We start from the raw sequence: 26918 nt of genomic DNA, 5'->3' as shown, positions 1-26918 counted from the left end.
GTGAAGTGTCTGAGCTGGACAAACAACCCTTCAAAGTCTGTTTCAACACCTAACTTGGGATGGAAGGAGATGCCTTGTCCTGTTCAGGAGCCACAGACATGAAGCCTACCTTGGAATTAAAAGCCTAAGCATTTCTTTTTGACAAACACTGAATGAGACGGTGGTACACATATGCCCCTAACATCCATTTCCTCAATATGCTATGGAGTGGAACGGTCATCTGGGACGTGGACAGTGAGACCCGGTCCCTAGCTCCTGCTTCAGCAAGTAGGACATGTCATGGGATGTGAAATATCTTTAACAGGAGAGAAAGTACTACCCACCTTTGGATACCCTACGGCCTTGCCTTCCTGAGATGTGTGAGTTTAAGTGCCCCCCATGCTCTAACCACAGCATAAAAAAAGCCTTCTTTCTTTGTGTCTTTGGAAGAAAGGCCAACAAAGGTCCATCCTTGGTGAAACCTAAGCAGAGGGTAGATATCATCTTCCAGCACTACATGCTTGTTCTTGAGGAGCTAATTGTAGATGTTTCCTATAGGCCAGTGCTGTCAGCTTCCAGGACAGCTTGCTCAGCCTTGTGGTTTGCATCTGAGGATCTAAATCTCCTAATACAGGAAGCTTTGATGCTTCGTTTGGATTCCTAACTTCTTCAGGGAGCCAGCTGGCTTAAATTCAGATGTTTCAATATTAGATCCAGTTTAATCTTTAAGCACAACCCCAACCTTTACATCAGTTTTAGAAATGGGGCTTCGGTTCCTAAAGAACCCTGAAAAATCTCTTCCCATGTCAGAATTTAAAGCATCCCACTAGGGGAGAATCCATTGCATCGCTGCAAGTCATTTCACTGTTAAACTACCTGCACTGCTGAGAGGTGACACAGCACATTATAGCTAGGCTAAATTTGTCTGGCTTCAGCTTTCAAGAACTGCATAATCTCTTCTTGGTACTTGGTAGACAGCAAGGATCCCTGACTAGTTGGATAATCCATGCTTCTTGCAAGAAGCCTCCTTGTTTTGTCACTAGGAAAAGATAAAACCCACAAATTAGCTCACTGTCCATTTATACACCAATTACTTGATACAGAGGCACCATAAATGCATATGAGAGCTAATGGTGCACCTGGATGACTGACTTAAGTGTACCCAAATCCATGATACAATGGAAGGGCGATTCCACATCCCCTCCCTGCCACACGGCCATCTTCTTTGCGTGGGCAGCAGTATTTGCACAGCCCCATCAACAGCTGGTTTAGTAAACTGACCACATTAAAAACTAATCTGCAGTTTTGTTTTGTAGAGGAAATTTCAGGCTTCCTGGTCCAGCAGTCTGTGACTGTACAGCTCAACACTGGCATGGAGGAAGGCACTGGCCAAGGGGCAGAAGAAGAGGGAAGGTGAAAGGTGCCTTGCAGTCACAGCCTGACCATGAAACCCCACCCTAGGCTAATTAATTGCACAGTCAGTGCCAAAAATCTATTCCTGCCCTACTAAGTTACGGCTGTTTCAAACCATATTTTTCTTCCCTGGTTGTTTGGCAAGAGTGTTATGTTCCTAGCTTTAAATACAGCTGTCTAGGGACTCCCAGAGAGACATTTATTTTTATTATGTTTTTCTTTTGGACTTTATTCACAAAGACAGCAAGGATAAGAACTAAAAAGCTGCGATTTCAAGGAGGAAGGGGATTTAAATCAGAAATAGCCTTTCAAGGAATTTTGGTGAAACACCAGAATCTGGAAACAAAGACTAGTATGTAGATAGAATTTCCTTGGTGTTTAAACTTTCATGTTTTAGTAGAAAAAACCACCCTGTTTCAAACAGGCCCAGGATTTTTGAGAAGCTGATGGAAGTAATGGAGTGTGACGTACATAGCCGGGACAAGGAATCTACTGGAAGATGTGAGCACAGTATCTTTAAGAAGTTGCCAAAACCTGCAGAAGGCTGACACGGGCAATTTCTTCTGGACTGAAGCTACAAACAAATGAAATAGATGGAAGGCTGTTTAAGTCCCGAAGGTAAGAGTCTCCTGAGCTGGTATATGAAATGACCAGGCAGGCAACATTGAGAATCCCTAAGATATCAAGAGCTTGGAGTAAGAGTATGCTATATGAATGTGCAGTCACCTTTGTTAAGATGGTCACGTTAAATCTTAAAACTGAAAACATTTCACATGGAACGACTTTAATGGGAGGAGAGTGAAAATCTACCAGTTAAATTCACTCTTTACAATATAAACAGGTACAGCTCCAAGGAAATCAAATGCTGCTTTTGAAGGACATGTAGAAGTCATTCAGCGTATCCCGGCTTCAGGGCAGTGATTCTCTTCAGACCAGTGACTCTCAGCATCACAGAGGTCCCACGACCTCTTCCAAAAGCAAGGAGTGACAAGAGTCTGTGGTGGTAAATAATCTTTTCCCAATGCAGAACTCGATATAGGTATCAGAATTTGACTGCTTTTAGTACTGACACCTGAGCCTGTATTGGACTTGCATCATAGCGGACATCTGTTGATAGTCACTATGACCAGGAGCACTTGCTGCTCTTGGTTGCCAAGTTCTATGGGACAAACTTTTACTGAGTTTCTGGATGGATAAAGGCAGCTCAGGACAGAATGTAGCCTCTGAGGGATCAGGGCCAGAGGTTGTTCTGAACACACAATGCTCTCAGAACATACGCTGAGAGAGAAGAAACAGTGGACGTGTGTATTTGGGATGGCTGTCACAGACTTGGGAAAAAAAAAAGCTGACAAGGAGATGTGTTTCTAGAGAAGCTGTTGGAATAGAAAATTGAGGCATTCAGAGATCTGCCAGCATCAGCAAAAACTTCACCCCAGCTGCTGAGTGCACCTACTGACTTTGGATCAGGTTCTACAGAGAAAATTCACCAGTTGCAAGAGTCACAAGCTTGCCAGACCCCATCAGAAATGAAAACTGCAAGTGAACTTTCACTGATGACCCTTTAGTTGGTTTAAAAAACCACCACCACACAAAAATCCATTTGGGTGATTTAAAATCTATACGTAGATAACCCCATAGTATTTTACGTTGAAGACAGCGAAGAGTTGTAAAGAACCTTTAAGTAGAATGCACTAGAGAATATGAAGAGACACTGACAACTAGCCAACAGTCAGCTGGTTAACACGGGCAGCTGACGTATGGTAAGCAGGACCCAAGTTCTTGTTCTGTAAAACTCAGCAGGGGAACCTGAGCTCCATCTTCAACCAGTACATCTATGGTTCACTCAGTATTTTAATATTCAGTGAAATGGAGCAGTTCCAAGAGAAGGATCTGGAAGAAAAAACAGCCACTGTAACATAAAAGAATAGCCAAGTGGTTCAGAAATTTATTTGGGTTGCAGGGTAGCCATGTTCTTGCACTAAAGGTGGCAACAAACTGCCTCAAGCAACTCTCTCCACGGAACACTTTCAGGACATTCTGTTTCATCACAGTGCAGAACAGTACTTTTTTCTGAACTCTCTAAATTTGCACGGGGTAGGAGAGTACAGTTGCTTTATACATATGTCAAGGTTCACGTTGGACTACAAGCCTAACTTCTGAACAGGATGGGTGTGCCTCCTGCTGCACCCAAGGGAAAACTGATTCCTCTGCCCCCCCTCCGTCGTGTGCTCAGGAAGGACTCTGGGAGACAGACTGTATGAAAGACTTGGAAACTGTAAACATTCAGTGGCCAAGTTACGCTTAAATGCAGCAGACCGCTACTGCACTTGTAAAGTATAATAGCAATTTAGATGACAGGCACTTGAAACTACTAAGCAAAGAAAAGAAAATCCCAAACGTGGATTGACAGCGATGTGGTCTGGAAGAAATGTCTATTTTGTTCTCAAGCTAGTGTTCTCATACATCATGCAGTGAGTGAAGGGTGCGTAAGCTAACAGTTTGTGGAATTGGCACTTTTCCCCCCTCCCTTTAAGTAAAAGTGGCTCTCTTGCTGAAAGAGAATTCCTTTAATGCCATCATATTATGGAATAATTTAATGAATGATCAAAGATACATTCCATAGACAAGAGGATTTTCCTAAATGCTATCCATCGCTAAGGGGAAGGACAGTAGAAGACGTTCTGGGAGGTTAGCTCTGAGAGACTGTCATTGATCTTCAGGGTTGTATTTCTCTATCGAGATCATTAGACAACAGACAGTCAAGAGGATCTGACACAAGTAGGAGCTTTGTCAATCATCATAATCCATCAGAAGAGATGTGCCTGTGGAACAGGCAAATATAAACCGTACTGTGGCAGGAGAGGTACTACCAGCAGAGAGAAGAAATGATGATAACGTACAGTGCAGTGGGGGGCTTCCTTAGGAACCTCCTGAGCAATCTCACTACTGCATTCAGGTGTAAGAAAACAAAACCAGAACAGATGCAGGGAAGGACTCCAAATATGATCAAAAGTCTAGAAAGCACCAATTGAAAAACAAACAGTTCAGCTTGTTTAGCCTTGCGGAACAAAGGCTGGGAAGAAATCTGTAATTTTGGTCTATGCATACTGCAGGGGGCAAAGGGGGAAAAAAAGGAAAAGATTCAACTTATCCTATAACTGCATATGAAGAAGCGCATAAACATTAGTGTAAGTAATACATCGGTGTATGTATCAGCAGCATGTTAACAAGGTATGTGTTAGTATGGCAGCAGAGTTAAGGTAGAAATCAAAAGGAGTTAATTTTCAGAGCAAAGAGGTTTTCTTTTTTTTGGACTCAAGTTTGCTTAAGAAAAAAAAAATTATGTGTGCACCCACTTTTATAATGTACTAAGCTGGGTAAATGGTTAAGTCCTCTCCCTACTGTTTATATACCTAAAATATAAGTACCTGTAAACATTTAAAGACACTAATCGGGTAAAGCTTATAGATACAGCTCCAACCAAATACATTTGTAAAAACAAGTTCCACAGCAATACAATTAAAGGATAATAAAATATGGCAACTCAGATTTTTGGCAAACATTTTATAATTTTTATATAAAAATCTCAGTAAGAAACCAAGCAGAATATTTGACGGAAACATCTGCCTTACAACAAGTTCAAAAAAAAAAACTCACAAAAGAAAAAGAGAAAAAAAAAAGAAAAAAGAAAAGTAAAATTCCAACCCCCCGAAATCCTTTTTAATTATAAACCAGAATATCAACAAAACACTTAAAATAATCTCAGATTGTTTGGCAACTCATCACATCATAACAAGAGACACATTTGATCATAAGAAAAGTTTAACTTTATATACAACTTCACTTGAACATTTGCTCTTACCAGAGTTAATATACATTAAAAAAAGATTCTGGCAATAATACCAGGTTCTATTTTTAATACCTGTGTATAAAACGTAACATAAAATGCTGAAGCTCTATAGTTAGGAGAAGTAACCTTTGATTTCAATGGGTCCCTCTTTGTTGAAAAAGACCAATACTGAAAGAACAGGTGCTTAGTTGCAAAATGAAACTGTTTCATTTCAGGGTAGCGTTGGCTGACCGTGAATAAACCTAACCTAATACTATTTATTTCTTCAGGTTGGTAGTAAACTCAAGTGAAAATATAATCTAGTAAGATTACATTTTAAATTTTATACTTTGTCACAAACGTGAACAGAAAGGAGCCAAGTCCCTTTCACTATGCTAAACTACTTTAACGCATGCGAGAAAAATACTTTACCAACTGTCTGAGCATATTTTAGAGAACTTCAGGTTTTAGACAGCCCTGGGGGAGCGGAGGGGAAGTTTCCTACTGACATCTGCATAGAATGTAAAATATATAATTAAAAAAACCTAAGGTATATACTAAAGTTTACAGACCAATGCCTTCCATATAATAAATAAAATGTCCATCATTGATTAGATTCATACACAGAGTAAAATACAACCTATTTTTACAAGTTTATATACAAAGTGTCTTAGTAGGCCCAGGGGTGCCTCATGGGTTGGAAGCATCTGCATTAGCACGTCACATTGGGAAACCCCAACTTTCCAAGTCAGTGATAAAATATATAACTACTTTGTTTTTCATTCAGATACAAAGTAAACTTATTTTTCATCTGAAATAAATGTACACAATATTCTGTATGAGCAATAGTTTATAAAGCTGTTTAAAACGTAACTTAAAAGTACTGCATTGATTAACTTAGAGCTCTGAAACAAGCACGTGCAATCCCTTTGCTTTAAAAAAAATAGAAGCACAGATGTTTCTTTTCTTTTGACTCTTCCACGAACAGTACTAGCTGGTTAAAGATTATCGTTTTGCTTTCTTTACTGGTGTCTCCTCTGTTTTCTGCTGGCCTTTTCTCCGTACCACTGTTGGGCTGTCTTCCCTTTTACGCTTGGCAGACTGCACCTTTAACCTGAAAAGCATTATTAGTAATTATTTTAACAACGGTAGGACCTGTAAAACAAAAAGGATGGTCAGGCACAATCCTATTTAGAGGATGGAATTTAATTGTCCATCCCTGATGAATTACCAGGATATATTATTTCAAAGCTCACTACTAAAACATTATATACCAGCACAGACGACAGGGAGACCTTGCACGCTCCTGCACATCGTAGCAGGATACTGCGTACTAATTCCGTATGTTGGAGAGTGCTCCAGATGTAGAATTTGGGGCTAGAGCTTTCCTCCTTCCTCCCCTTTCTTTTGGAAAGACTTGTGGATTGTAACAGAATATAATGAACTGCATTATCTTGTACCCTGCCTTACAAAGACAGAAGAATAGCAATAGTGGCTTAAGTCTTGCATACACAAGAGGGAGTAAAGGGCAGACATCATGTACCCTTATCTCTATTTAAGCATCCATATATAAGCCCACCACATTTCAGCTGCAACCCATTATAAGTGTAGCTTAAACTCTCGGCCATTCCTAATGAATGTGAAGTAATTAACATGAGGGGAACTGTAACAGCTGATCAGTGCACGCTACACATGTTCCTGAGGTTCAGTTTGAAGACATTGCCAGTTTCCGAGTGGATGACAACTAAATGTATTTGGCATATAATCCATTTTACAGGTAAACTGCAAGATGAATAGCAACTGTGCATCACATTTATTACTCCCTTGGGATTTTACACTGCGATCTCAACTTTAAAAATTAAAAAGTGTACCAGGGAAGGAGGGAAAGGGAAGCATTTTCCAAACTTGATATAAGGACTCTCAGAGTTTCTCCTCTTTTATCAGCTGATCTTAAAAAGATCTTTGAAGAATTAGAATCATGTCATCATATGTCGCTTTAACCTGAACTACAGCTGCTCTTCCTCCCATTCAGGAAAGAATCACAGCTCAAGTTAAAATACTGCATAACAGCATTTTCAGATTCTCCCAAGAGGTTTCTGAGGGCGGAAAGAAAAAAATTCTAGTCTTCCAATGTTAAAGAAATGAAGAAAAAGAAAAAACGTAAACAGAAGAAAATCCTTTAAAAGCTTTTATATATCACAAGAGAACAGAACAGAGCGAAGCTAGACTGCTGTTCAGATTTTGAAGGAGTATATTACGTATAAGGAAAGGATCAATGTAGTGGTTTCCAAAACAAATAATAGAACTGTATTCAACTTTAATACTTACTGTGTCAATGGAGGAGATTTATTATTTTTTGTATCACTTGGAGATCTTTTTTTTGCTGCTAGGTTCTGTCGTTTTTTAGGAGAAATTGAACTTGGACTGCTGCCTTTAGAAGTTGCACGTGTGGTTGGCTTGCTGGGCTGCTTTCTGTAAGTCAAAAGAATGATGAATGTATATATAACAAAATACTTTTACCAAGTCACTTTCTTCTTGCATTCCAAGTGCAGAAAATTAAGACTGCACAGTATCTGCAACAAGTAAATCAAAGTTGCCAAAAGAAACAGTGGAAAAAAACCCCACCAAACATTTGCATGCCTTGAGACATAAACTGCAATGCTGAGTTGTGTATTTTCATATCAAATGTAGAATCAAAAGGCTACTTTGCTGTCAATTATTTGACTAAAAAATCCTAGTTCCAAATCTGCAATAATGCTGGGATGTAAGTGTCCATGTTTAAAAAAAAAAAAAACACCAGCTTGTAGTACTAGCAGAAAAACAAAAGAAGCAAAGGCGAACAGGCTGCAGAAAAGAGAATTTGCTTATCCAGTGCAAAGAACGAACTCACATTAGCTTCACTATCCACCAGTTCAGAAACATGAAAAACTGGTTACTGGCGATCAGCTTCATAGTTTGGAAAACAGGTTACTTCAGTCTGAAAAACTGATAATCCAGCAACGCTGAAGATGAAGAAGCAGCCCCTTCCATAGAATTATTCCCAATGCTACTTAAAAAATGCAGACTGTTTGCAGCACCTTAAGATAGAGATGCTTTGCTACAGTCAGAGCTAGAAAGATAGCATTGGAAGTCTGAGACACAAACCAAACAAACAAATCTATAAATAAAAAAGTAGATGTTTCCTCAAGCAACCAGAATGAAAACACCAATATCTAAACTTTTATTACAATTTTAGAGTTAACAATTACATGAGACTAAAGGAAGTCCCTTTGCCTTTATGAAAACAAAACTGTTGTTTACCAAGTGGCAGTGATAAACGTTCACCGTTTTTATTTACATGAAGACTACATAACTACTTTCTGATTCAGCTGTGAAATTATGAATTCAAGAGCGTACTGTGAACAGTGCTTCAAATAAGCCCCAGAGGCTAACATATAATACGATATCCTTAGGAATGAAGTAAATCCGGTGAATTTACAGAAATCTCACCATGAACATTAAAAAAAAGCCTGGACTCCAATTCTGTTCTGGACAGCAGCAACATGAATTAAAACTTCCCAAAGCTGGTATCTCTCTTTGTTTCCGCAACAGTCAAGAGGATGAGCTCTGCTATAATTCAGTTTGCCTACAAAAAGGCAGACCTATGCTAAGGGAGATGAAGAATGGCTTCTTGAAAACAGAACTCTTGCTACCACGCTAGTCTTTTGCAGCAAGACTGCTTTCTGAGCTTGCAGATCACCATACTAGAAATTAAATCCTCCAGTACTGCAGATTAATGTATTTAACTTGGATAATATTTGGAAAAAGAAACAGACGCGAATAATTATATTTTCACCTTGTTCCAACTCCAAATATCAAATGGTGAACTGCACAGTGAAAGCAGATGTCCCTTTTTACCTGTCAGAACTAAGTGCCCTTAGACTCAACTTCTGAGACGTCACTAGGACGAAGACTGCCAACAGGATCAATTCTTACCTTCTGACATATTCAAGTATGTCTTTTGAGACCCTAACAGTTTCCCCACCGCCCCTTTTGTCTTTTCATCCCTAGAAGAGTGGTACTAGAATTACAATCAAAATTATTTGGGAAGGTCTCATCAATTAAAAAAAAAAAAAGAGGCAAAAAAAGAAAAAAAAAAAGGAAGCAACGTAAAACCTCACAACAACTGAGAACAATGTAGAAAGCGCCTGCTATTGGTGTCTCTATACACAGTTACCTTTGAGCCTCTAATCTTGTGGCTGATCTAGTTGTGGCCCCGGAATGTGCTTCATCATCTTCCTCACCATCTTCTTCCTCACCTTCCTCCTGCTCTTTTAGTTCGTCTTCAGAAGATGTTAATTTCCGTCGTTTTCTTTCTGGCTCCAGTGTTTCTGTCCATGTAAAATTTTACACATGTGCTATAATTTTCCAAAAGCCCTCCAAAAGGATATGGACACTTAGTTTAGAAAAGGTATTCTATTCACAAATCCCTTTTCAAGTAAGTAATTTTCCATTTCCTTTATGCTTCAACATTTTTAATTCACACTTGTTTGACTTAATCTTGCTAACACATTCACCATGGTTTACTTATGCAGCTCACAGCCAGAATTCATAGAAAATTCATGAGGCTTTATAGAAGCATCTGGGATGTAGCAATTCTGACATGAGATTACAGCAATTTACACATATTTACATAATATTTACACTAGCTGTAACGCAATGATTTTTCCTCAAGAAAGAAGAATTGCATAAAGCTTATCTTGTTACTATTAGTAAACAGAAAGGCACAGTAATATCTTCTCATTCTGTTAGGAGTAGCACAGTTTCATGCTTTTACCAGTTTCCTCTGATTGAACCAGAGAACGTCTGGGCTTTCTTCCCCTTTTACGCACAATCATTTCTGCTTTCTCAGCTTCGTCCTCCTGAAAAAATAAAATGGAAGCAAGTAAGGCAAGAACAACGTAATTCAAATAGAAGACAGACATTTTTCATTACATACTGCTTATAAACTTACAAATTAAAAAGGCTGCACTTACATTTGTTTCTTTCTTATTAGATATGTCTGTACCTAAAAAGAAAGGAAAGAACAAAACTTGATCCTGAACTTTAAATCTTTTGACAATCAGTTTAAAAAGGAGTTCTTTCAAACTCTGTCAACTTTGCACAAACATCACAGAAGCTCAGAAACCATTTAAAGTCTCTATCTAATTTAGAATATGGCTTTGTTGTATTTTGTTATATACAGAGACTGGGAAAATGATTAATTTTTTTTTAAAGTAGTAAGGCTTTATATGACTGGCATTATTTATTGGTTTGTTGCATATGCTGTTTTGTTTTAATGGAAAAGCAAAGTTACTTACCCCTTTTAACTACTGTCAACCAATTACAGAATCACAGAAAAATTTAGCTTGGAAGGGGCCTCTGGAGGTCATCTAGTCCAACCTCCTGTTCAAAGCATGGCTAAATTAATTGATCTGATCATACTGCTGAAGACCTTGTTCAATCCAATTCTGAAAGTCTCCAAGAACACGGTTCCTCCAGGCAGTCTGTTCTAGTGCTTAACTATGCCCATGGTGAAGCACCAAGATGGCTGTAGCTCAAAAAGACAGTATTTAAAACCTGTCTAATACCTGGTATGCAAATTACTTGACTTTCTCCGTTGAAGTACTTCTTACTTCCAATTCAGTACTTCTTACAGACTGACCTGTGCATGTTAAAATACATTTATAACCCTACAACCCATATCTCGAGCTGGCCTCTCTCCGTGGTAGATGCTTACCCTGACTAACTCTATGATAAAGAGATTATTTTACAAAGCTTTTGAGCTTTGTCAAATGGAATTATCTGCAACACTGCAAGGATAGAAATCCTTAGCAATAGAAGGAGAGAAGCAACCTAAACAAAAGCAAGTGTTTATAACTTTTTTCCCTGCCATATAATTGCTGCCTATTTCTGTTTTCTGAAAGCTATACCAAAAGAAAACACAAACTCTAAACCCATCACCAATTAGACTGGTAGAACAAACAGAAGAACCTCAATGCAATGGATCAAAAATAGATTACAAAGAGCAGAAACATATTCTAAAATTAACACACGTTTTTTGGAGTTCCTTTGTTAAGGTTACGGGGAAAGACTTTTACACAAAAGCAAATGAAAAAAAACGCAAAGATGTTTAACTATTCAATAAAGAAATACAATAAAACATAGAACTGTCCACTGTATTAAGTATTTTACACAAAATAAGTCTAACATACAACCAACATTTACTAGTTCTGTTGTGTTCAAAAGACAGATACTTCAAAATTCTGGTATGTTTTGACAAATTTGTAGCAAAATGGTTTTTGATTGAAGAATACTGCATGTAAGTACAAGACGTGCCTTTCTTAACAGACACAACCCTCTCTTTAGGACGTAATTTACTACGTCCTAAATTACTACGAAAATGTAGTACTTTTGCCTCAAGATTAGTATAAAAATAATAAGCTATAGTATTTAAAAATCTTACTAACTTTACAGCAGCAACCGCTGATTAGTGCAAAATAATTTTAGTTTCAAGTTCAGTGTCAGTGTTACGGGAGGATGCTGCCTTCAGAAACCAGATGTCTCTTAACTGCATGAGTTGTACTGACTGAAAAGAAACTCTCTGCTTCCCACTCTGCGAGTCTGTCCCTGTCGCAAACCCTTGTGCGGAACACCCAGAAATTACCAGCATAAGTGAGCTGCACAGAGGGATTCCACTTTGTTTCCTTTTCACTGCCAGGGGTTTCCAACCCCTTTTCTCACATGAATGCTAACACATGATGAGAAGTTTAACAGGATATTTCATCCACTTTATACACTCTTCTTAATATCTCTGTGACATCAACAGCCTTTTACCTAGAAAACTAAATGTTACTTAACACACTAAATTACGCGTTAAGTGCACAGTCAGGTGTCTGTCCTTTTGAATAAAAAGCAAACCAGAATGCACTTCTACACCTTTCTCATTCTTGTCTGTTCTCTTTGCAGTTGATAGAAACCAAGTGCCACACAACCAGCTAACCCTCCAGAGGCAATTCTGAAGCATATGTATTAAAGCAGACATTTTAACAACAGCGGAGAAAATAGGAGATAGTCCATATGTGCAGTGCCATCAGATTAATATCTCTGTAGAAACCTAAACTTTTGGAAACTCCAGGAGATTTGTTTTGAAGACCTGTTTTCTCAGATTTGTTGCACGAATGTTTGTATTTGTTTACGAACAATTTTTTAACCTGCCTTTCAGGTTCGTCTGCTTCCTGAATGGATTTTAAAGTCTATTTTATGCATGGCCATAATTAAAAAGACACATTTAAACAATCAGTGCAGTTCAGACTCCATACATGTGAAAAATTTAACTACACCATCTAAAATTCACCAAAGTTTGACCTTTTACAAATCACAGATATTTGAACAGGAAAGAGAAATAGAAAAATATCTCACTTTATCTGACTTTAGTTTGAAGCACTGAAAGTACATTTCTGAGTAAAGTTAAGCGATCATCTTGTAAAGATCTTACAGCAGTTGTGAAAGAAATATCCTCTCTAGCTACCACTAAGCTCTTTAGACACATGTCCACAGATAATCCAATTAACTGAACAAAATTTGAAATTTTAAAAAAGTTAATGTAATAAGTGTGATTGATAGTTGCTGTATGAAAGAAAGTAAGCAGAAATGGAAAACAGTCACCAAGAACCAGTTTGGTGGGGTACCTACCTGCCTCTGAAGTTCTGCCATGTGCCTATCCACACAAATAAATTATTTGGTATGTTCTGCAATGCATTATTCAGCACTTAACAGTGCTGCTGCATCTTTGAAGTAAGTTCTTATCAAGCTGCTCTTTTTTTAAATTAAAAACTCCGCAGGAATTAGGGACAAGTCTTCACTGTTCTGTTTACTCAGATGTTTTCACATGTTGATAATACTGACTGCCAGAGATGATGTTTAGGAAGGACCCATATGATTTTCTTGAAAACCCTCTTCTACTTCTTCCATCTTTTGTTTTATTTGTTACAGCAGATATCATTTGCTTACCTGTTTGAGGCGTTTTTCCTCTACTTGCAAAGATAGGAAACTGCAGCTGAAATAAAAAAAAGTGTTTTTTTTAATTTAAAGAAAATCAGAAAAATCCAGGGTTGTATTACATAAACACAGAAACTTGCTCCCATTCATAGTAGAACATATCTGCAAATCTAGAAAACATGAACATTCTAATGAGCATACAGAAAGTTTGTACTGAGTTTCTTAACAGTAGCATGCATTTTTCCATTTATGATAAAAATTTGAAACGAGTCATATCAGCCCACAAACAAAAGAAATCATAGCAGTTTCAGCAACCTAACTGACACTAAAGTCATTGCAATAAAAGACACAAAGTTAAAAGCAGTTTCAGTCAAATACATTTCTGAAAACTTAATTATCAGCAATACAAAAAAAGTTTAGTACAGTCACTTTATGTAATCACACATACAGATCTACAAAATTCTGATGATTTATAATTCTGCATTTACTCAGAATGCAGAAAGAACTATGTATAATTACATAATCTCCTATGATGACTGTCCAAAAAATCCAGGATGTCTACGCTTCTTTTGAAGTAGTGGCATGTTCTCAAAGCAGCCTAGGGGAAACTGTCATGCAAAGATACTATCTCACCTTACAGAACCATTATGTCAGAATGAGGGCAGATATCGCTCCTTCTGGAGCCAGCCTGTAACTGACTGACACACCAATCAGTCATCACTAAGAGGTACAAGACCTTTAAAATAGTTGAACTAGAACAAGATGATTCTGTTCCGGTACTGAGGGTGCCAAGGTATATCTATTTCTGAGGGGGATTTTAAAATTAGTTTTAATTCTTATTTGAAAGAAAAAAAGACAAACAACCCCCCTCCCAAAACCAAAACACCAAACCCCACACCAGTTCAAATTACATTTCATTAAGTTAATATTGGAAAAAAAACCCAACCCAAAAAACAACCTGATTAGGAAAGATTAAGAATTCTGAAACAAAACTCCACCAGACCAGTAGAAGTGACAGGACTCAAAGGGCTGCCTGAAATGCTGCAGGGACAGAACAAGCAGGGACGAGAACTCCTGCTATCTATAGCCTAGGTAAATTCCAAGACTTCTGACACCCATGCCAGCTGGCACCTCACCAGGCAAGCAGGCAGAAAACATGAGTCTCAATACAACTTCGTTTTTTAAAAATCACCTCTTTTCGATGCAGTAATGTTGATTCTGACATACAGGAATTCCCAAGAGAGGAGCCTTCCACCAGAATAAATCCAACTAGTCATACTACACAAACATGCCTGACTCGTTACTACCCTGCGCTGTAATCCAACTGGATTGCAGAAACACTCCCAACAGAGTACTTTCTTAGCAATGAATGTAATTCACGGGGGTTAAGAAATTAAGATATTGCTGAGCTTTAAAGGACAGAGGTATGTATGTTTTGTGAGCTCTTAAGTTACTAACCAGCACGTCTCTATCTTTTGAATGAACTGTACACGTTGTAATATAGATAATACAACTGCATTACACAATACTTTATTTTACAGATATTAAGAGTTACTATGAGTTATTATTGTGATAGGTCCAGTAGAGGGAAAAAACCCTCGAGTTTTCAAAACAAAGTCACCTTTGATCTTCAGGCCAAAATTACTCTCAGCACAAACTGTGTGCACACATGTGCACAAAATCAGAATTTCACCCTGCGTACAAGTATATTGCTAGCCAGTGTAACACTTACATTTGTATTAAGTATGTTGTACTAAGTTTGATCCTGTTAGGTTATTTGCTGTGTTCCGACTTAATAGTATATTTTGCTTACAAAGTTCAGTTATATTAGGAGATACTATTAATAGTTTTTGTTTACTTAGACTGAACTCAATTATCAAGTTTTCCTAAGATGTTTCTGAAAATACCGTTAACTGTTAAACAGATAAATGGCTCTTGAATTACTGTGTTTAAATGCACCCAAACAAAATAAAGGCACTTACATTCCCAGTGCTCATATCAGCTTTTGACTCCCCACCTGAGAGAAGAAATATGAATTCAGAACTTGAATGTCACTATTTTCCTTGTTTTTCCACACGGGTATTATGAACTACTTACCACCAGGCTGTACAGCTTCAAGAGGGTATTTACGAGGCCTTCCCCTTTTCCGTTTCACTATTACAGGCTGATTTTCCTATTAAAAGTAACGGACAAAAATATTTTAGTTATTGTAATTGACATTTAGTATTTGAGCAATATAATACAAACATTGCCGCTAACTTCATAATGTGATAGTGGCAGAAGTAGCGCTCATCAGTTTAAAAATATAGATGAGGCAGGTTTCATAGGAAGAGACACTGCCTGTTACAAAATCCACTGATATAGCTGACAAGAAATGAGACAACTCCCAATTATTCAAAATTCTCTGTGACTGGCCTCAGGCACAAAGCATGCCTGAGAACACAGTGCCTGCTGCCCCCTTCCCCCCAACAACTCTATCACTTGGTCTCACAAATGCTGCTGGCTTACCCTACATATCCCACCACATCTTTTCAGTCTTATGAGAACTCCACACTTTGTATCTTGTGAGCCCCTTTTCCCAATGCTGTGTAGCACAGGCTACATCTTACAGCAGTTGAGCAAGTGCTATTAAACAGTCGATATCTTAGTTATCCCAATATACAGATTGGTGACGTTCTCTATATAAACAGGGCCTTTAGTAAAAAAAGCCCCTTACTTTGAAGTTTAAGCTTTGAAAGACAGCTTCAAGTAATGAATATGGTCAGATGTTCAGATCACAAAGATCCCCAATCTCAGATCACAAAATCCCCAATAACAGACTTTCTCCTATTTACAAGGAAAGAAAGTTAAGTGCTTCATTCAGCATTTACAAAAGTCTAGCGATGTCTCCCACCACAATGGATCTTAGCGACTCAAGCCTTGAGTGAACAAACATAATTTATTCTTTAAATTTTCTTCCACTTGCAAATTAGAGCCAAAAAACCCAAATGACAAAGCCGAACATCTTTATGAGATCTGTGTCCATCTCTAGGGGCCATCGACAATTTTAATCTCTAGGGTTCAGACATTTGTTTACAATCACAAGAATATCACAAGTATATGCCTAAGAGATAACATAAAGAGTTTTAAAATTGTTGAGTGATAATATTTTTGTAAAGCCAAGTCATATTTGCTAGTAACTAAACTGTCCACATCTCAATTACAAGGTTTTCAGAAAACTTGATTTCTATACAATATAACTCTATAGAATTGCTTTCCATACAATTTATAAGTACTATTAAATGTAGGAAGGGAGTTACTTCTACTTCAATAATCAGCCACTGATGTCTTATGGTCTGCGAGTTTATACTTTGTGACACAGAACTGCATCAGTCCTTGGTACTTTACAGTACCAAACATGAATTTTCACATTTCTCTGTTGAAGTCAAAGTTTTAATATTGCTGTCAACAAAATACAAAGACAAAGTACTTATTTTCAGTGTGAACCTGCATTATCTCAGTTAGTTAACATGAATAAGACCACCCACCTCTGGAGAATTTTCATTTGATTCTAGACCATGCTTTTCCTTTTCAGTCGTTTCATGTTCAATGCTAAATTCATCTTCACACATACAAAAAAAAACAAGAAGAGAGAAACTGTACACCTTTGTTTTATTACACAAAGGTACAAGCCACAACCTCTGCACTAAAAGCATTATTTCATTCTGTAGCCCAAAATTCCCTAAAAACCACCCATCAGAAATTAACACTATTTGCCTTGTAACAACAATATATTGGTCTGCCAGAATGCTTCCCTAACCCTAGATGAGTTAGGTCTTCTAATTTAAGGTAAAAAAAAAAAGCTCAAGAGTGTGACCCACTGTAAAATGGTAAGATAAATACAAGCCACTATTCAATTTTCTCCCACATTGCATGAAACAGGAAGCTAAGGATACAAGCTCATTGCAGAACAGTTTCAGACTTGTCAACATGCTCACTGGAGAGACGAAACTATTAATAGGTCAAACTAACATTAGGGAAGATACTCGCACTGTTCACACAGACAGACTGAAGTTATATCAAAGCCAATATTAATACTGTGGACACACCACCTTTTATTATTTATTTTAGTGCAATTAATAAGTCAACTACGACAGTGCAACTTGTTTACTCTTTCCTGTTTTTCTACAGAAACAAACAGGACTGAATTTTGATGGTGAATGTGTCATGTTTTTTTCATGGAAGGACACCTCTTATTTGTGGTCAGAGTTGGAAGTTGTTCTTGTCATATACCCTGAGCATGACATTTCCCTATCCACCTGTTCATTTGCAATTAGCTTTCCTACCCAAGGTACATACTGAAGCAATAACGGAGTGGATGGGTGATAGCACAGCAGAAACATCAAATCTGCTCTTACTGTTAAAGGAACTAGGATTAATGCATTATTTGATAGCAGTGATAGAACAGACAGCAACTAGAGAATATAAGCAAGTATTTGCTGGGATCAAAGTTGCTGGGATCAAACTGGGATCAAGTTCCTAATTTCTCTCAGAATCATTCAAATGAAAAGAAATTAGCATTCAGTATGGGTTCAGAAAATTGCCGAGAATGGGCAGTTTCATTACCTTTTTCTTCTATAGTACTTTTAGGTGTATGCTTTACATCAATTTCTTTGGACACTTCTGCTGTATCACCTGAAATAACTTCCTACATTATTTTGAAACAACAAAGAAAAGAGTGTCTCACTACAAATTAAAGATCATTGTTAGTTACTTATTAAAAAAAAAAATAAAAAAAATCACAAACCCACACCCCAATACACAAGTAGTTATTTTATTCATCAAGATTTTGTAACGTCTCTTAAAAACGTTGATGCTGAGAAGCTTCATCAAAATCAATGGGTGAGATAGGCCCAAATATTCTGCATGTGCTCTTAAAAGGAACATCTATTTTGTCCTGAATTCCTGTTTTGACTTAGAAGGGATCAGTGCAAACCCAGAACTCGGGTAAAGTCCAATACCCTCTTGCAGATCTCAGATCAGTATGACCATGAAGATGCTGAACTGACTGGACAGCTGGGATCCAGCAATGCTCCACGCTATCCCAAGCTCCTAACTATTGTGCAAATCGGTCCACCACACCTCAGAGGGATTCAGGTGCTGTGCTCAACAACACAGACCCCTGCCTTTTTTTTTTTTTTTCCTCTCAAATTGTCTCCCCCTTGAAAAGTGAGTATCATGCTATAGTCAGTTATTTTGTATTCAAGACAATGCAAAAGTAGTTTACAGTTAATAATGAAAATACCTCCCAAAATAAACTGCTATAGAAATGAAAACTTAAGACTTGCATCTTATTTACATTACAATTGCAGAACATTAAAAAAAAACAGTTCTTGAAAATACCTTAATGTTATCAGGCTTCGTTTTGGAACACTGACTTTGTTCATCATCTTTTCTCACATCCTGAACAATCAGCTGGTTGCCTGCAAAACCAAACAACAGTTGAAGTGTTAAAAAAAGTGCCTTCTGCATTTGTCAGATTTTGATATCACTTTTATATCAGCTCATCATTAGCGTGATTCAAAAGATTCTGAAAAGCAGTGTCTTATTTACAAAAACATGAACAGAAAGTTATGCTAAGCCCTCTTTGAAAAGATTTCTTTGAAAAGACAAAACAATTACAAAAAAAGAATTCTGTGTTTCTTGTATGTTACGGGTGGGGTTTGGTTTTTTGTTTGTTTATTTTTAAGGATAAGCTCAAAATTGAAATTTGACAGGTAACACATCAAGAAATAAAAACATCAACCTTAACTTCAACACACCCAGAGACAGAGAAAACAGTTAATGCTGTGTGGGACACTATAATGAATACAGCATGGCTTCTAATTACTTACTTCATCAAATCAAAATTCGTAGAAGCTGAATAAAAACTGTTGCAAAAAATTACATTATTAATTATCCTAATTTTTTTTTTAATTGTTCTGATGCTGAAAAAGCAAAAGCAGCTGAGGGCAGAGCTTGAATAGATATTACGTAGTCAGTCTTATAATTATTATGTCAACAAAATGTCTAACTTATTTCTAAGTTAACTTTATCTAACTTTAACTTAGAAACATTTACGCCATTCAGTGGACTGACTTTCTTCTCACTTTTTGCTTCTAGACAGATAAAAGGTTACATTAAAACTTGGTTCTTTCCAATCAGAAGGAAGCATCCAGCCTCACAAAGTCTACTGAATGGCTAGATTTTCTTCCGATGATCAGCTTTCCTCAGCTTTATATTTCTTCCCTGTGTTTTAATTACTAATTTTATCCTTTTTAAATATTTTAAACAAAAAAGTTTGGTCACTTATGATCAAAAAAGCTACTATAATACTCTTCCGTGCAGTATTAAATTTGTTACTGTATTTTTATCAAATATCTTAAGTGTAATATTAAAAGTTGTTTTGGGAAGAACAATTGCTTTGGAGTTTGGAATTCCCCATATTCCATTCTTTCCTCCAAAATACCATTTTATGGCCTAATCGCAGTAGAACTTTGTTTTGCAGCAGCAAAGCTTGGCACAAATTCATGTAGTTCTGTATCACTTACATTTTTCTTTATCCACTGTTCCTGAAGATTTACATTGTATTCCTCTAGATCTATGTTCTTCAGTTATCTGGCTATCCAAGTTTTCCACCTACACATAAAACACACAGAAAGATAACTCCTTACCTTCTTTTTTCCATGAAGTTTATAAACACAGAAGGGAAAAACTTTTTCCTACTTGCTACTTTCAAGTATAACATGCATTAAAATGGAAAGTAGCAGTATTACAAAAGCAATTTATTCCTAGAGCTCAAGTAGTGTTACTACTATAGGATAGCACCATGAAAGAACTTCTGACTCCTAGTATTTTCAGAATTTCTAATTGATATTTTTAATGAAAAAAGTCTCAGTTTTAATTAAGCACCCTACTATGTGCTTTAAAAGCAGTTTATCATGGCAATTCACACAAAAAATTTTTGGATTTAAAAGGACACTCTCCTACATGCAGAAACAGAAGAAGTATCTCACTAGCACCAGAAATGTGGCCAACCAGCATTTACAGTATAGTAACAAATAAATTTAGTACTCAAGTCTAAGAAACCACAAACACATTTTTTAGCTTGTCATCTGTGTTAAATGTCTTGTTTCTGCTCCGCAAGATACAACTTTCCCAGTGATGACTGGGAAAGTTTATACTTTTATACTTATAAGCTCCAAGTTATTGTGAAATCACAGTAGACTCCATTAAAAATAACAGGTTTCTAGTCCTGATCAAAAGCCCCAAGAATAATCTCTATTTTTGTCCTCTGTTCTCAAGGAGGACAATGAAGCTTCTCTTTTCTGCCAGTTAACAGCAGTCTTGAAATAGTCACAGACTGTGGAACAACAATACAAGAAGATTTATTTACTGGCAAATTTGAAAGAATAATTAGACATCAACCTACACAGCTGCACAGTCTCAATATACATAGGCTCTGAATATACAAAAATAGTATTTTCCTTTAGAGAATATTTAATGTAAATAGAAGTAAATGCAAGTAAGAAAAAAAAAAAAGCAGCACAGACTTAGAGAGTAAATTTAAAACCCAAGAACTTACATGAAAAGTTTCTCTTTCTAAAGCAGTATTCCTCTGCAGCAAATCTAGTAAAAAAAAAATTACAAAAATAACCAGAAAAGCTAAGCAAGAGCAAAGTATCATAGTATCCCCTACTTTACCTCTCTGAAAGGATTCCAGAGTACCTGAAACTACATAAAACTTACTTTCAACGTTGGAAATAGGAGGCATCGAACCTTCTCTTTAACAATACTTGAACAAAAAAATAAAAATAAAGAATATAGATTTCTAACGCACAGGATAACTGAGAATCATTTTATGGCTAAAATACAGGTACTCACGGGGCTGTCATCTTTGAAATACATGGTAACCTTGACATTTCAAATATAATTCTAGCATTTGAATGAATCAGAATTTTATTCATCACAACCCTAGACACTGGATCATGGGATAAAGTAGAACGTGATGAAAACTATGCTGTAACATTATGCTTCCAGAGAACTAAAGTTTGCATAATTGTACTAGTGAGACCTGTAGCTGATACAGTGCACATAAGGAAATTGTCCAATTGCTAGACTCTACTGTACTCTAACTCTGATAAGGTAGAGCCTTAGCCTTCCATATCACAAAAATGTGGAAAATAATTATGAATTATGGGAGCTGATGAGTGCCGTGCACTGTTGCAAAATTCCATAACTTTCAAAGCCATTTCATATAGATACATAAAGAGAATCATAAAGAAGCTGCTCCATCGAGGGTTCTACAAAACCCTTAAAAATCTGATTCATAAAGGCACTGAATTAATATTTTAATTAAAAAAAAAGCTGCTAAAACATTCCAAGCAGTTTTCCTTTCAGCTACAGTAAGAACATAAATCTATGATCCAATAAAACCACTCTATTCTACATACAATTTTATATAATTTGCAGCTCATTTCTTAAAATCTACATGTTTTAGCAACAATTCTTCCACAGCTATACTGTTTAGTTGCACAACATCTTTCAATTTTTAAAGTAGTGTCAAGTGAAGAGCTAGATCCTATTCACTCAAACAGCAATGATTTGTTTACATTCCAAGGAATGTCAGACTACTAAATTACTGTGTCTGCTGTTCATACTCATGACAGGACACACATTTGTCTTTTAAACAACTTCCTTTTACATACGTTGAGCTATATGTATATATGCGTGTGTGTGTGTATATATATATATATAAAGAGAGAGATTATTGTGTGGTGGGGGAGAAAAAGAAAAAACTTTCTACCAAGAGCTATAAAACATTATTCTTCAGTGTGTGTATATCCAACATGATTTACACAACAAATGGACTTTTGTTAAACATTTTACATGGAACAAGATTATCACAGCTAGTTCAATCTGCACATTTTAAATTTTAAGTACTGTCTGTCTGGGTGACTGAGTGATGTGAAGTGGCACAGTTTTTCAGGCACTTCAAAGAAATCTCACAGTACAGAAAAGCTGGTTCAAGTTTTGGATCTGCTGTCCTGAAGACCACATTCTTCTAACCCATTCTCAGGGTTTACATTTTCTTTCGTGTGAGCATGTCTCTTATCACTTAGATGAATATACACCACCATTAAACCAGGTATGAGAATTTGACCTACCCCAAGAATAAAAAAGAATCCAAAGTTTTATACCAATGCTCATATCTCACCTTAGTCTTATTTTTGTTTTCTATTTGGTAAATGGTTATTTTGGTATGCAGGTCTAAAAATTTAGAAGGGAGCTTAACAGTGTGTCCTTTCATAGCATTTAGCATTCAGCTGCAACTTTCCGTAAGAGGAAATGTATCTTTAACCTCTTTGGACTCTATATACAGTAGTATTTCTGGTACCTCTTGGAATTCACTTTAGTTTTGCTTGTTACTCCATTAACTGAGGATTAACTCTCATCTGGTAGTGTTGTAAACATCTTTGTAATGCATCTGGAGCACAAAATCCATCAAGATGGGACAAAGTAGGGATTTGTTTCTGCTTTAATAGGAAAGCCAAACAATTGTAACACATTTTAAAATAATGTGGTTTTGGGAAACAGGGATTTTTTTTTTTTTTTGTCCTACTGAAGATTAATTTAATACATGGAAAAGGAATTACTGAGCACAGAACCAAGTTGACTAATTGAGATTTCTAGCTAGGTGATTACCTACTTAAAAGTGCTCTTCAAATTTCAGTGGATGGTCAGAAATACTTTAATCTTCTGGAGAGCAAGGAAAAAAAAAAATCTTTCTGTAAAGTCTCTGTGACTTAAGTCATATAGTACTTACTCTTGTCATATCCTCACAGGGCCTGTCACAATACCCAAAACAAGGGTACTCTAAGTTTATAAGGAAGAAAGCCATTCTTTGGGGAAGTTTCTGTATCTCTCCTGGGTAAACTTTTTTCTTTATTTATTGATTTTAAATATTGATTTTAAATATTTCTTTATTTATTGATTTAAATAGAATGTTAGCAGTCTACTTTTTTAAAATCCTAAATGCTTTCCACCTTTCTTTCAGCATACCACACTGGAAGAAAAGGCTGACCTTCTTTCCCACAAACCAAATGCAAAGCCACATGAGCTCCTAGAAACATTTGAAGAAGATTTCTGCGGGCTTTGCTTCAATCCCTCTACACATAGCATATATCAAATCTACAACCCTCCCATCATAAGTAATAGTCAAATCGGTATGAAAAGTAAGTTGCTATCAGCACAAAAATCACCTTTTTGAAACTCGTTAGTATGAAGATCCACATATCCCTCTTCACTTCCTGGACTTTCAGGCTGTTGTGGCTAAAAAAAAAATCAAAAGAAACAAAAATATTGCAGACATCCAGAACAAGTATGTCTCACTCCCCTCCCTCATGTCATGATGAACATTGTCTTATCATGATCTATAAAGTCTTCAAAAGCTTTCTTATTAAGACAGCAGTACAAATATTAATAAGGAACACCGGCAGAGCTAAGTCTCATTGATGTTGAATAGTACAGTGCCTAACCTTGACCTTAGAGTTAACACTGGTACCAGAGATTCGTTTAAAAAAAAAAAAAAAAGGAGATCTCAAGAGAAATCTCAGGAATTCAAGGTGCAATGCCTACTCTAAGATGAGTTCCAAATACGAGCAGTGTTCTAGAAACGTTCACATATACAGAAAAACATGTATCTGCGATGTATAACAAGGTACAGTGAACTCTCTTCAACTCGTGTTTTGGGTTTTTTTTTGTTGTTGTTGTTTGTTTTTTAAATTCCTGTTGCTGATCAGCTATATGTTACTGATGCATAAATAATGCTGTGTGGAGCTAACTGTACTTAAGTCCTATCTGGACATTGTAAACTCAGATACAGTGCCATGTGAACACGGCTATACTGATTCTAGGACCATGTCATGCTGGCAAACAGTACAGCTGTTTGCAGGTGGAACTCAAATCAATAAATTCCACCAGACTGAAGTTGACTTGGATTTTCCTGTAGTGCATCCCAGGCATCAAAACCATGGTTCAGAAATACTCAGCTGGTCTGCCCTGGAGATGCAACCAGTAGCCCTGTGCAGATCCACCCTTTCATAGATGCTTGGGAGTCTCTGAACCATGTTCTCCCTCAAAATGCTTATTATCAAAGTTTGACAAGATACGAATACATGGATCTAGTCCTGCGTCTGAATGAAGAATTAACCCATCTGGAATCCTGACTAGTATGGATGACAGCACAGACACACAAACAAGCAGGCTCAACTTTGGTCTTACACAAGCTATAGGTGACCATGAGCCCCAATACCCTGGCTTATCCAGGATACCCTTACTCTTCTGTTACAGCAGATATAACAGGCTGTAGTTACCACAGTACAGAATGGCAGCAAGTGTTCCTCAAACACATAGAGAATGGACGAGTCTGAAGACTGGCAAGGAAGTGATACAATGAAACAAACAGCAGTGTATGTTTACTATTTCAAAGCGCTAAACTAACAATTGCCAACTGTAAGAGCGAAGGCATGTATGATTATTTTACAAGTACTATCACAAGCAACATGCATACAGTATGACCAATTCTGAAAAGAAAGCAAACTTCAATGTCATGGTCACAGAAGGAGCATGGCTGAGGGAGGGAATTGGTTCTACCACAGAATAACATGGACAGCCCACAATTTAAATGCCAGCTGCTTAGAAAAGTACAGCTGAATAATCTGAAAAATGACCCTTCAAAAGTTTTGAAGTTCAAATGCCATTTTTTCTGCACAAAAATCAAAAGGTATAGTAAGAAACCCTAGCAAGATGTATAATTACACAAGAAACAGTGTAGTCAAAATTTTCAGAATAACATAAATACCTCATCAGTTCTCAAGTTACTTTCAAATTCTAGTTCTTCTGCCAACTTTGGTAAAGCTGCATTATTGCCTAATGAAATAGAAATATGTTAAAATTATTAGATTACATTATGTTGTATTTATCTCATGCTACAGTAGGAAGCTATTTCTCAGTACCACCTCGTGAACACAGCACATGGATTTAATCCCTTCCTGTAGGCAACAGAAACAATAGCAAGTCAGTCTGCAGCAAACCAGCTCAAAAAAACCCCAACTTGGCATCTGCAAGAACACAAGTACTTCTATGTTTTCCTTGAATACAAAAATATTGGAAAATATGGGCTATCAGGATTTATCACAGCTTGTTTATGAATTTTGACATTTTTTCTTGCTTTTCCTTTAAAAAAAAAAATCACCAACAGGTTTTCCAACCAAATTCCAAATCGCAAATTACCTCTGCATTAATGAATGCAGAGCTAAGAGTTAATACTAAGGATAGTATTTTTCTTTAAGTGCCAATTGGATCTAAATCCATAAGCTCTAGAACCATAACCACTGAAATTATCCAATTTCCATAGAGACTGAAAGCTCAGTAGCTCCTGGTAGCGTCAATGTAATCTCAGAAAAATCTTAAAACCCCACCCATTTCATTCCCCATGGGAAACAGCTGTATGCTTCTAACATCTGAAAAACAGGCCATGCGGATAGCATCTTCATATGACTTCTACAGCCTTTTTGGACGCCTATTTCAGAAGCCTGTTTATAAAGCTTTTCCTAGACAAAAAGAAATAGCTATAATATGATAATTCATCAATGATGCATATGAAGCGATTAAATTGTGGTTGCGGTCCACAGAATAAGACTACCATTACCACTGATACTTACAGGGGCTACATCAATGGACACAAGGATCGAGCAAAGCACCAAGACAGAAATACCTTAGTGTAGCAGTTTACATTTTCAGGGCTCATGTTTGTCTCTTGTATAAATACTGAATAACATTTTTCAAGTTTACTAGATCAGCATCTTTCCTTAGCAAATTCCTAAGATCCCAAAATCTGCAGAGTGAGCTTTCTCACCCCAAATATCAATAAAACTAGAGAATAAAGCCAACCTTTGAGAAACTGGACCTAAACTCACATTATAAAATGTTTTTTGAAATAACAGCAAAGACAGACATGAGAGGAAAAAGGTTTTAAAAGTAGTACTGATCAGCATCATTCCACTACCTTTGGTATAAAGAAAGATAAGCAGATTTCTCTACTATTTTTCTACAGTTTAATTTCTCCAAAAGTTATAATGAAGTCATAATCTTGACTTCATTATGGCATCTACAGAATTTATTACTTTTCATAAACTTGGTGCTTCAACTACTCTGGAGGGTCAAAGAGGAGAAAGGCTGAAAATAGCGGGATGTTCATTACATGGTATTTTAGGAACTAGCAACCATGCAAGTTCATTTCAAATGTTAGCTTCCAGAAAAATGGATCTGGAAATAAAATATGATATCCTTAATGTCATATACCATCACAACTTAAGCTTTCTATTTAAAATAGACACCTATCATTATTGATCACTTAAAATACTCATTTATTTAGGAGAACTGTCTGATTCCTCTGTAACACAAAGGAGGACCATTTCAAGTGTATTCACAACACAAAATTCAGCATAAAAGAGTGAATCTGAATAGGACCATTAAATAACTATCCAGAGAAAATCTGCAGTTATGATTAAGGAAGGCCACTCTTAACCTTCAAAATTACTAAGTTGTTACCTTTTCAAAATGTTGAACATGTGTCTAAATGAAATGCACCCTCTTT

At 36.7% G+C, this 26918-nt stretch overlaps 1 protein-coding gene across 1 annotated transcript in view; it reads right to left on the bottom strand.

Moving 5' to 3' along the window:
- Positions 1–4952: 4952 nt before the first annotated feature.
- Positions 4953–26918, bottom strand: part of BOD1L1 (biorientation of chromosomes in cell division 1-like 1) — a 39553-nt gene continuing 17587 nt past the window's right edge. The window contains exons 11-25 of the mRNA XM_009324119.1: positions 25122–25189; positions 23521–23590; positions 20844–20887; positions 19810–19897; positions 18623–18702; positions 17846–17927; positions 16768–16841; positions 15338–15413; positions 15223–15257; positions 13253–13298; positions 10237–10268; positions 10038–10122; positions 9438–9591; positions 7550–7693; positions 4953–6335 (exon numbers count right to left, since the gene is read on the bottom strand). Of these exons, the coding sequence (XP_009322394.1) occupies positions 6227–6335; positions 7550–7693; positions 9438–9591; positions 10038–10122; positions 10237–10268; positions 13253–13298; positions 15223–15257; positions 15338–15413; positions 16768–16841; positions 17846–17927; positions 18623–18702; positions 19810–19897; positions 20844–20887; positions 23521–23590; positions 25122–25189 (1187 nt within the window). The 3' untranslated portion in view covers positions 4953–6226. The remainder of the gene's footprint in view (positions 6336–7549; positions 7694–9437; positions 9592–10037; positions 10123–10236; positions 10269–13252; positions 13299–15222; positions 15258–15337; positions 15414–16767; positions 16842–17845; positions 17928–18622; positions 18703–19809; positions 19898–20843; positions 20888–23520; positions 23591–25121; positions 25190–26918) is intronic.

This window comes from Pygoscelis adeliae, unplaced genomic scaffold, assembly GCF_000699105.1.
Source record: "Pygoscelis adeliae isolate BGI_AS28 unplaced genomic scaffold, ASM69910v1 Scaffold24, whole genome shotgun sequence".
NCBI classification, from domain to species: Eukaryota; Metazoa; Chordata; class Aves; order Sphenisciformes; family Spheniscidae; genus Pygoscelis; species Pygoscelis adeliae.
This window is presented reverse-complemented; position numbering and strand designations above follow the sequence as displayed.